Source organism: Rhineura floridana, chromosome 20, assembly GCF_030035675.1.
Source record: "Rhineura floridana isolate rRhiFlo1 chromosome 20, rRhiFlo1.hap2, whole genome shotgun sequence".
NCBI lineage: Eukaryota > Metazoa > Chordata > Lepidosauria > Squamata > Rhineuridae > Rhineura > Rhineura floridana.
In genome coordinates, this window is record NC_084499.1 from 13,338,108 (window position 1) to 13,349,593 (window position 11,486).

Here is an 11,486-nt window from a genome sequence, read left to right on the forward strand (position 1 = left end):
AACCTTATAAGGCACTTGTGAGGAACCTCAGGCCTGGAGGCCAAATCCAGCTCTTCGGGGGCCCTTTTCTGGTCCTTGGGACTCTCCCCAGGCTACACCTCTTTATCAGCCTTGCTTCACACCCTCCTTGAGTTCTTTGCCTGTATCAAACTCCGATCATGCCTGTTAAGAACATAAGAAGAGCCTTACTGGCTCAGGCCAAAGGCCCATCTAGTCCAGCATCCTGTTCTCGCAGTGGCCCACAAGATACCCTCATGGGAAGCAGACCACAAGTAGGACCTGGACGCAACAACGCTCTCCCCTCCTGCGGCTTCCGGCTGCTGATATTCAGAAGCATCCCGCCTCCGACTCTGGACGCAGAGCCTCACCATTGGGGCTAGCTGCCTTTGATAGCCTTATCCTCCATGAATTTGTCTAAACCTCTTTTAAAGCCTTCCAGAGTCGTGGCCATCACTGCTGCCTCTGGGACTGAGTTCCAGAGCTTAACTATGCACTGCAGAAGCAGCACTGTCTTTTATCTGTCCCAGATCTTCTGGCATTCAGCTTCATGGGATGTCCCCAAGTTCTGGTGTTAGGAGGGAGAAAAGCTATCCACTTCCTCCATGCCGTGCGTAATTCTATAAACTTCTATCATGCTGTTGCTTATTTGCCTTCTCTCCAAACGGAAATGGAAAAAGAGAGCCAGTGTGGCGTAGTGCTTAGAGTGTTGGACTACAACCTGGGAGACCAGGGTTCGAATCCCCACACAGCCATGAAGCTTACTGGGTGACCTTGGGCCAGTCAAAGCCTTAAATGCTGCAACCTTTCCTCATAGGAGAGTTGCTCTGGCCAGAGCCGCCCCTAGGCACCGGGAAGCAGGGCAGTTGCCCCGGGCCCCGCGCTTTGGGGGGGGCCGCGCTTGGCAATCTGCTCACCAGCCGGCTCCTCTCTCCCTGCCTTCTTGCCTTCGCCACACCAGGCAGGGCGCAGCGCTCGCTTGCTGTCTTTCTCTCCGCCTGGGAGAATGTGTGACAGCCCACCATGCTGCCACCACCGCCGCTCCTGCTGCGGTCAGCGAGCAGTAGCCGCCCCAGGGACAGCGAGCTGGGGCAGCAGTTCCGGTACTGGCGCCTGTGCACCTACGGCGACTCGGCCAAGACCAAGATGGTGACCCAGAGCAAATGTGGGGGGCCCCCAACTATGCTTTTGCCCCAGGCCCTGCATATGCTAAGGGAAGACCTGGCTCTGGCTGTCTGCTTGGGGGACAGCGAGGGGTGTATTTGTGTAGAAACCACCCTACTGTGCAAAGGTAAAAAATTATATTCATTGCTCCACCCACTTCTGCCTCTGGCCCTGCCCACCACTGGCATGCGGCCCCCAGAATGTTGCCTAGAAGGAAAGGTGGCCCTCGGGCAGAAAAAGATTCCCCATCTCTGCTCTAAAGGTAGGTCAGTAACCAAACACACCAAAAAAGGCAGCACAGAGAGCAAGAAAACAAACCAACGTCCCAACAGTTATCTGGGGACAAATTCATAAATGCCTGCCCTATTGTAGAAATCCCAACATGTTTTGAGCAAATGAGTCTCTCTTGCAGTTTCCTGGATGACCAGCTCCAAAAGGAACCACTAGTCTACTGCTTGCTGCTAGTGGTAGCTGATTTGAGGGTTAATGGTGCCTTTTGGAACAAGTCATCAAAGAAAAGGCAGTAGATCCTCTGTACAAAGATTCACTTGCTTGAAACATGCTGGGATTTATACGACAGGCATTTGCTTGCTGCAGCTGTTGGACTTCTGTGTTATTGTCTATCTGTTGCAGATGGTCGAGGCTGAGCAATTATGGCTCACCCAAAGAAGACCATCCTGTGAGATCACAGAAGAGGTGAGATTTAGCTGGAAGGGCTGTGGTTGGTAGTTTAGGTCAGAAGTCACCAAGATTTTTAGACCCGTAGGCACATTTGGATTTTTGAGCGAGCACTGTGGGTCCCATCACCTCTGGTTGCTTCTCAACCTTCTCCCCCATAACAGTCTCCCACCCAGACAGAAAGAGAGATGAAGCGCATGCATGTACATGCCTGTCACTTTTCCAAGGGATCTGGTTGAAAGTCAGATCCAGTAGAATTGATCCGAGTCTTGCAAAGCACAGAGGGTTGTATCCAGTGCTAATCCTACTCAGAGCAGACCTAATGAAATTAATAAATGTGACTTGGGCCCATCAATTTCAATGGGTCTACTCTCTGAGTATAACCTAGTTGGATACAAACCATAGAGCTGGAAGAGGAAGTGGGAAAGAATGTCGCTCTTCTAACTTCCTCTATCAGCTCTATGTACAGAACAGGACCTTGGACAGCTCCCGCTAAGGCGTTACAAGGGAGCTGGGGTCAAGATCTCTTCAAGCCTTATGTTCAAGATCTGGGAAGTGGTAGGCTCCAGCTTCCTCTTCTTGGGGGCTACAGGGCCCTTGACTCATTTTACAGTCTTTGGCTTCTGTGAGGCTGGGGCAATGGAGATACTGCAAAGGACTCATCCTCTGAATCAGAGGTTAGTGTTAGGGCTGAGTCCTCTAGCCAAGTGGGTCCTGAATAAGGTACTACTGGTTCCCTAACTGCCTCTGCCCCCCACAATCACCAGGGGAAGCAGCCTGAACCTTGCCATGATCAGGGTCCTCTACTGTACACTGCAAGGTCTCCAGATCATGGGTCCTGAAAGATATATTGGTTGATGGATAATGCCAATGCTTCCACGGTCCTTCACTAAATAAAAGAAAATAAAACCTGAACACGTTGGTTCTCTGTGTAGAGGAAGTTTTCTAACTGTAAGGCAGAAGAGGCTGGTCCAGTAGCGCAAATGGGGCACTGCCCCACAAACCTCAATCTTCCTGAGCCAGCCCCCAACCACCTGCCTTCGAACTTGCCGCCAGTTCCTTCTTGGTAGCCCCAGGGCTGCCCTTGTAAAACTCAGCAAGGAAGAGTATGGGCACAAAACCTGAATTAGTCGGCTCTGCCTGTCGATTGGCTCTGGCTCCGCCTGCTGTCAGCCTCCCTGCCTTCCGCCCCACCAGTCTCAATGGGCAGCAGCCACCGCTATTGTGAGGGGCCCCTGAAGCACTCGGTTCACCGCCAGCAATGGCATAGCTCAGCAGGGCTCCTTCAGCTCCAGTGGTGCAATCCAGCAAGTATCCTCTGCTTGCAGTCTGGAGTGAAAGAGAGCTGTGCTGGCTTTGACCCAGTGCTAAGAGAGAGTCCAGGTTGGCTGAACTGGGACTCTCAGGCTCCTTAACCAGCCCCAGCCTCGTTAAGGCATGGGACGGCACTCTGAACAAACTGCAGAGTTCAGAAGCACTTTTCCAGGGCAGGCCACAGTCTCTCAGGAAAGTCCTCTGGGCCGCAGGCCTTGCTTGTGGAACTCTCTAGAATAGTGCATTGGTGGTGGATTTCTACTGGACTGTCCACACATTGTTCTGCTTGATGGGTGGTTCTGCAACGCTTCCCCAGCATGATTGCCATCTGGAAGGGGCATCACAGCGTAGCAAAAGAAAGGCAAAACAACAACAACCTGGGAGCGTTTACAGTGTAAAAAGTGACAGAATTTTGGCAGGAGTTTGCAGGACTGGCTGGGAAACGAAGCTGGGTGTCTGCCCTGAAATGTTTGCGGGCGCAGTCTTGACAGTGGGATCGCGTAGAACTGTCCCAGTGTCATCACTAACGCATGATGAAGTGGATGCCAGCAGGGGTCCTAGGTTCCTGTTGCAATGCCCAGAGTACAGATGACACCCGTCAGGTGTGTGCTTGTTCTTCTCTCCTTTGGCTTGCACAGGATACCACCCCAAAGCCAAGAGAGTGTGCTGACGACCTGCTGTTGCAGCTTCATGGGGGCCGTCGTCAAGCTTGTACCAGAACCCAGAGCTGGCAGCCTTCCTTCCAAGAGAATGGTAAACGGAACAAAAAATTGCGCTCATTACTTTATAGAATGTTTAGCTCAGGGTTGACCCTATGTGGTTCTCCGTCGACCCCTGGTTTAGCCTTGCAACGACCCTATGCACTAAGTCGGGCTAAGACGGAGGTGGGGAACTTGTGGTCTTGCATGAGCTGACATAGCCAAGAGTCAAGGATGATGCACAAGATATAAGACTAGAGGTAGGGTGGATGCAACAATCCATAGTGTAATGACAAATTCATAAGTGCAAGGTCTCTTCATGACAGTCCCGCCATGCCCCCTCATACCCACGTCCCCTCATTGACTTGTCATCTCCACACTCCTCAGTCCTTCCCATGTGCACCTTTTTCCAGAACAACCGATGTCCAAAGGAGCCAATCAGCATGCAAGGGAGTATGTTAGCTACTGGGAAGAGTTTTCTCAACGGCTGGCTCACCTCCTTTCACTCTGACGGGCTCCAAAAGGAAAGGACAAAGAACAATGCGAGAAGATTCTTCACAGTGGCTAACACACTCTCCTTTCATGCTGATTGGCTCGTTGGATGCTGGAGACATAGGGACCCTGCTCCCAAAAAAGTAAGGGGTCTAAGATCCCCAGAGACCCTGGACCACTACACCCCTGGCAGCAATTAATTATGGGTGGAACTATTAATTAGATGAGTTGACAAGAAGGTGGTTTAGTTTTGTGGTATGGATGTGATGTTCTGCTTCTACCCCTTGGCCTCATGCGTTGCTTTGCCTTCAAAAACACAGGAACAGTCAAACAGTGCTGGGTTGAAAGCAGAAGAGAGATCTTTGTCCAGCAAAAGAGTGAAGAGTCCTGGAAAAAACCCAAATGTTAGCAGCCTAAGAGAAACCCAACGGTAACCCTAACCCCCAGAAAAGTGCTCTGCAGGGGTGCCGAATGTGATGACCCCCAGAAATTGTTGGGCTCCAATTCCCATCATCCTTGACAAAGAACATAGGAACCTGCGTTATACTGAGGAGACCATTGATCTATCTAGCTCAGTATTGTCTACACTGACTGGCAGCAGCTCTCCAGGGTTTCAGGCAGGGGTCTCTCCCAGCCCTACCTGGAGATGCCATCGGGGATTGAACCGGAGACCTTCTGCATGCAAGGCAGATGCTCTACCGCTGAGCTGCGGCCCTTCCCCAGCCATGCTGACTGGGGCTGATGGGAGTTGTCCAACGTAATCTGGACGGCATCATGTTGGCTACCCTGGCATACAGATTTCTAAGGTCACCAGTCAGGTGCCTACAATCTGTTCTGAAACGATTAGTTGTCCTTGAAATATCCAGCCGCCTTTTCACTTTCTTCAGTGATTATTACAATCAAAAATGTGATTAGCTGGAGCAGCTCCCCCTCCTGCTCTTTTCAGTGTCATGCTGGGATCTTTGATCTCAAAAACGAATTTAAAGACTGCAGTCCTACATACCGGGGACAGAGACGGCGTCCTCCTTCAGAGCAGAGCACTGTGTGTGAGCACCCAGAGAGTATCTGCACCGTTGCCACTTCACAGCAGATTGCATTTCAAAATCTCTTTAACATTTTGTGAATCTGTCCTTCAAAAGTTATATGGACATTTGAAGGCAAGTCGCAGCAGCCCTCCACAGTTCCTCGCTCTGAGGAAGGACCCAGTGAGTTAAATAGTGGACCTGCCTTCCTGCCCCCCAGCGTGGCTAGTGACAACTTGGGGGCGATTTTGATTAGGAAAACAACAGGGGTAAGGGGTTAAGCCCCACCCTCCTCCAATGCTATCTCTGGTCAACGTTGGAGGCCTCCACAGGTGCTTTTAAGATTTTAAAAACACATTGGGAGATCGGATTATGGATCTCCTGCTTCATGTTTATCCTGCTTCTGAAAGCCATGCATTGTCTCTTGAAGCGAGACTGACTAATTCAGGCTCTGTAAAGGATTGATAATGTAGCCAGCTTATTAGAGGGGTTATATGCAGCTCTCTGACAGGGCTCTTAACACAGGCCTGCAGCAGTATGTCTCCTAGAAAGTCTATACTTATGGGCATAATGCAGATCTTATTAGGAGTGGGGGGTTATATGCAGCTCTCTGGCAGGGCTCTTAACACAGGCCTGCAGCTGTACTTAAGGGCACAGGGCATTCTTTGTGCCTGTATGCAACACAATTTGCTCCACAAAAGTGTTTTCTTCCATGCCCCCCCCCAAATAATTCTGACACATTTAACACCAAATACGATTTAAAAGTGTCAGCACCAAGAATGAATGGGTGGGCTCAACTGAATGGCTGGGGGTTAATGTGATTTCCTGCTTTAAATGGTGACCTTCCTAAAAAAAAAAATTCAGTCTTTTTCTGTCTCCCATATTGTCTGGACAAAAGGCTGGAAAAACCTGGCCCTATGGAGAAGAGGCGCTATCAGGCAGTTTCTGAATACCAATTTATATATCCAGGTAAAATCATTCATTTATGTACTAAAGTTATTGAAGTCTGCGTCTGTGTTGGAATTGCTTTTTAATATGTCCTTAAACCTTTTTTTAAAAATGTTTTTAATCTGAGATGTTTTGAAAGCTTTTTTTCAGAAACATGTTTAAAGATGTTTTGTTTTAATGTGTTTTAAAGTTTGTTTTTATGATGTTTTAAAGTTTTTTAGTGCTTTTGTTTGCCGCCCTGGGCTCCTGCTGGGAGGAAGGGCGGGATATAAATCCAATAAAGTTATACCCCGTCCTTCCTCCCAGAAGGAGCCCAGGGCAGCAAATAAGTAGCAAAACACCAACCCCCCCTATCTTCCTATATAACAAAAAGGTAAGTTGTCATGACGTCACACAGCATGACCTTGGGGGCGTGGCGGCTAAGGTGGCTCACCTGGGGAGCGGGCAGGCTATGAGATGGTGGGCAAGGCCTGGCAAAGCCAGCTGCATACCCCAGAGCTCCATGCAAGCAACCTACCCTGCTTACATTCCTGTCTGCAAAACCTGAGGGGGAGTATCATGTCTCTGGCTGATTCGCCAGCTGTGGCCCCTCCTGGGCAAGCTATGGCTACGCCACTGTACTCCACGCTCTGGCAACCTCCAGACTAGACGACTGCAATGCACACTATGTGGGGCTGCCCTAGAAGATGATTTGGAAGTGTGAACTGGTCCAAAATGCAGCAGCAGCCAGATTACTGGATGGGTTTCCACTTACAGTTTGGGTAGCCCCATCCTACAGCGGCTGTGCTGATTGCCAAGTTTCCAGGCCCAATTCAAGATGCTGACACTTAAAGCTCTTAAATGAATGAGGCTCCAAATATTTGAAAGACCAACTCCTTCCCTATAGACCACTTTGGGTGTTAAGATCAAAGAGGGCTCTCTTGGTAGTCTGCCGCCCCCCCAAAGTGTGGGGAATAGCAGCCTGGGAGAGGGTTTCTGTGGCAGCTCCTAAATTGTGGCGTTCCCCACAAAGGTGCGCCTGGCACCATCGTCATTCAAGTTCCATTATATGCTGAAGGCGCACCTCTTTACCCTGGCCTTTGACAGCTGAAGTATTTTTGTGGGAAGCTACCACCTCTTTTTTGTACAGTCCACACTGCGATGCTTTTGTTGGGAATTGTTCGAATTGCATAAACTGATTTACCTGTTTTCGATTGTATGTAGTGGTTAAGGTGTTGGACTACAGCCTGGGAGACCAGGGTTCGAATCCCCACATAGCCATGAAGCTCACTGGGTGACCTTGGGCCAGTCACTGCCTCTCAGCCTCATGAAAACCCTATTCAGAGGGTCGCCATAAGTCGGAATCGACTTGAAGGCAGTACATTTACATTATTGTGGTAAACAGCACCACTCCGTTAAGATCCAGGGCAGATAATCTTCTAATAGCTCCGTCTCCAGCCAGAATGATTGCTGCTGCTGAGAGGGTCTTGTTGGTGGCAGCCCAGTTATCAAAACCTACTGAGCAGTGCTGGCTGGTGCCCATTGGGACTGATAGGGCGGAAGGCAGGGAGGCCAACAGCAGGTGGAGCCAGAGCCAGTGACAGACAGAGTCACCTAATTCTAGTCTTGTCCCCATCTGCCTCCTTGCTGACTTCTACAATGGGCAACGCTGAGACTGAGGAAGAACCAACAGATAGTGCCACCCAGTAGTGTAGTGGCAAATTCAGAAGTGCAGGGCCCCTTCACGTTTGCTACAGCGGATTCCTCTCCCACCTTTTTTGCTGCAGGGTTGAGAATGAGATCCTTGTTAATGCCTTCTTTCACAACAACAGATGTCCCTAGGAGCCAATAAACATGAAAGAGGAGTATTGGCTACTGAGAAGAGTCTTCTCAGTGGCCGACTTGCCTTATTTCACTCTGATTGGACAAGGACGCATGTGAGAAGACTCTTCTCAGTGGCTAACACAATCCCCTTTCATGCTGATTGGCTTGTACATTGCTGGAGACAATGGGACCCTGCTCTCAAAAACGTAAAGGGTCTAAGACCCCCCCCCCAGATCCCAGATGACTACACCCCTGGTGCCACCTCCTGGACAGATTATAAGAAAGAAATCAGGCAGGTGTGTGCTGAGAGTAGACTGAGGTTAGTGGGGCAGTGCCAAAATGGGCCAGCCTCCACTGCCATGAACATCCAAAAAGGCCCCTGCCTTCTGTAAGATGATTAAGTCCAGAAAGTCTAAAAATCTGGCTAGGTGTCAGGCTGTTAACCCTTTGTGGATGGCTCCTGTCATGTTTTTAGCAATCTGAGGGACCACCCAAACCCTTATATATCCCAGCTCGATCCCTGAGATCATCTGCAGGAGCATCGTTGGTCATCCCCTGCGTTGGCGAGGCTCATTTGACAACAAGAAGAAATTGAGCCTTCAGTGTCATCGGCCCAGCCCTGTGGAATGCTCAGCCAATAGAGATTTGCAGGCATCTTCTGTTCTGACTTTTGGACGCCTGCTGAAAGCCTTTCATGGTGCCCGCGGGCAATTGCAGACATCTTTCTGCATTAGTTAGTTAACAATTTTAAAATTTTGTATGGTTTTATTGTGTATATATGTTGTTAAACTGCTTTATGAATAGCGGTGTGCAAATCCTTCTATAAATAGCCTGTCTTTCCTCCGTAGGAAGGTCCGTTTACCATTGCAGCAGGGAAAGCGCGAATCCACAGCTGCGCTCCATCTATACGGCAAACGCAAGACAATCGCCGTTTAAGCTGATCCACCCGTCAGTTCGGATCCCTCAGTGCCACCAGGAGATAAACAGGGCCCAATGGTACAGCTGCAATTAGTTCCCATAGCCTGTTGTAGCTCAGCGGTAGAGCATCTGATTGCCTGCAGAAGGTCCCAGGTTCAACCCCTGGCATCCCCTGGGAGGGCTAGCAGGGGGGAACAATCCCAGAGAGTCACTGCCAATTAGTATGGACTCAGGTGGGGAACCTTTGGCTCTCCAGATGTTGCTGAACTACAACTCCCATCAGCCCCAGCCAGCATGGCCAATGGCCAGGGGTGATGGGGGTTGAAGTTCAGCAACGTCTGGAGGGCTAAAGGTTCCTCACCCTGGTGTAGACAGCTAGATGGATCAACAGTCTTACTTAAATCAGCCCTTTATTCAGAACCATGCGGACTGGATTCTTTATTTTTAGAGGAAAGGGCCATAAATCAATGGCTAGATCATCTGCTTTGTGTGCAGACGGTACCAAGTTCAATCTCTGGGTAGGGCTGGGAAAGACCTCTGTTTGAACCCATACGGTGATGCTGCCAGTCAGTGTAGGCAATACTGAGCTAGGGGGACTGACAGTCTGACTTGGTGCAAGGTAACTTTCTACATTCTTATGTCTTTGTAAGAGCCATAGCGCAATGGCAGAGCATCTGTTGTTCATGCAGAAGGCCCCAGGTTTAATCTCTGGCATCTCTAGGGCGGGCTGGGGAGCACCCATCTGAAATGCTGGGGAGCTGCTGCTGGAAGCATAGGTAACACTGAACTACAGTAGATGGGCTGAGTCGCCGTGTATGGCAGTTTCCTATGTCTCTAAGCCAATGCATGTCAGAACTGAAATATGGGCACACTTGCCCCTGCCTCCATTTTCTCACTCCTTCCTCTGCTGCCTCCTTTGCATTGCACTTTGAATTGTAAGCTCTTTGGGGCCAGCGACCTGGCTTCACTTCTGTTTTCCAAAAGTGCCATGTGTGTCATTAGGGCGAGGTTTGTAAGGGAAGCAGTGGTGGACAGTGTCCTGGCAGGGTGTCAGGCAGGAGGCCAACAGTAGGTGACGCCAGAGCCAATGACAGGCACAACCGCAGCTAATGAGGAGCCGCACCCTCTCATTCTACTTTGGTCTCCATCTGTCTCGCTGCTGAGTTGTGTAAGGGCAACACCCAAGGCGAAGGAGGAAGCTGACAGCCATAGGCCACCTCCTGGATTCGTTTTAAACAAGAAGACGGGCAAGTGAGGGCTGGCTGAGGGCAGACTGAAGTTGGTGGGGCAGTGCCCCATTTGCCCTAATGGACCAGCTTCCTCTGGGATCATCCAATGAATACAAAGTTCTGGCCACAGATTCCATGCCCAAATGCGGCACATATCTTGGAAAAAAAAAAAAGCTGTCTGGAAGCAGTCTCTCTGTGATTTCTCCTCTTTCCTTTCATACCTAGGGAAAAACCAAGTACTGACACCAAATGCCCGGCTGGTTGCGAGTTCCTGAGAAGTATGCCCCCACGCACCTTACCCTGCGGGCTTACAAGCCTGACGTTCAGAATGGATAACTTGGTGCTTGCTGGCGAGAAGGTAGAGGCGGTCTCTGGAAATCCCCCCGCCAGCCCAGCAGTACGTCAGTCTGTTCCCCAGATGCAGCATCCGCCGCCGTCTGAAAAAGCAGTGCCCCCCGCTGAGGCCTTCCTCACATGTGCTGCGAGGAAAGGGGACAAAGGGTGGAGCACTGGTCTGGGGTACGCCTCAGACTTGTTCAGACGAGGAGGCACTAGGAACACCTTTGTGGTGCCGCCATCTCATTCTGGGAGTCCCCCGAGGCCCAGGCCTGTGTCGGCAAAGGACTACTATGCAGGATTTGCCCTGAGTCAAATGTTTGGCAGCAAAGAGGGCCAGAACAGGAAGACTTCAGAAGAAGACGATGCTGCTGGGAACTGGCCAGCCCTCAGCGCAAGCGGCAAGGCTGCCATGGCTCACGCCCGGAGCACCATTGTCATCCCAACCATTGGCCGGTACTCCTCCAGCGAAAGTGTCGACGTGGAGGGGCCTCACACTGCTCCCCCAAAATGTCCTCCAATTCCAAGCCAAGATCCAACCCTGGTATGTAAACTTTTGCCAGCCTGCAACAAAGGAGGAGAATCTGGCTGGGACTCTTGCACCCCAGTCCAGTGAGGAGAAGGGACAGGCCTACTCCTCCAAAGCTGCGGGGAACCAAAGGTACACTCTTTCAAGCATGGACACTTGGTAGGCCTGGGATGTGGGAATCCCAGTTTCACCATCAGATCAAGCTGAACGAGGACTATGTTTGGAGGGTTTCTTTTATACTTGACAGGGACTAGGCACATTGAAAGGCTCCATAGTAATAATAATAAAAGCTTATTTCACAAAATGGCTTTAAGAAATATTTGAGAATTAAAACAAAGGGTCTAGCTCAGTGTTCTTC

At 50.3% G+C, this 11,486-nt stretch overlaps 1 protein-coding gene across 6 annotated transcripts in view; it reads left to right on the forward strand.

Annotated features, from left to right (window-relative positions):
- LOC133373760 (uncharacterized) overlaps positions 1 to 11,391 on the forward strand; it is a 31,411-nt gene extending 20,020 nt beyond the window's left edge. For 5 of the 6 annotated variants that reach the window (XM_061603919.1, XM_061603925.1, XM_061603920.1 and 2 more), the window contains 6 exons: positions 1,795 to 1,857; positions 3,792 to 3,906; positions 4,664 to 4,773; positions 6,264 to 6,334; positions 8,965 to 9,112; positions 10,489 to 11,391. In XM_061603919.1, coding sequence (XP_061459903.1) covers positions 1,795 to 1,857; positions 3,792 to 3,906; positions 4,664 to 4,773; positions 6,264 to 6,334; positions 8,965 to 9,112; positions 10,489 to 11,215 — 1,234 coding nt within the window. In that variant the 3' untranslated portion in view covers positions 11,216 to 11,391. The remainder of the gene's footprint in view (positions 1 to 1,794; positions 1,858 to 3,791; positions 3,907 to 4,663; positions 4,774 to 6,263; positions 6,335 to 8,964; positions 9,113 to 10,488) is intronic. The other variant, XM_061603924.1, reaches the window with a different exon arrangement.
- The last annotated feature ends 95 nt before the right edge of the window (positions 11,392 to 11,486 follow it).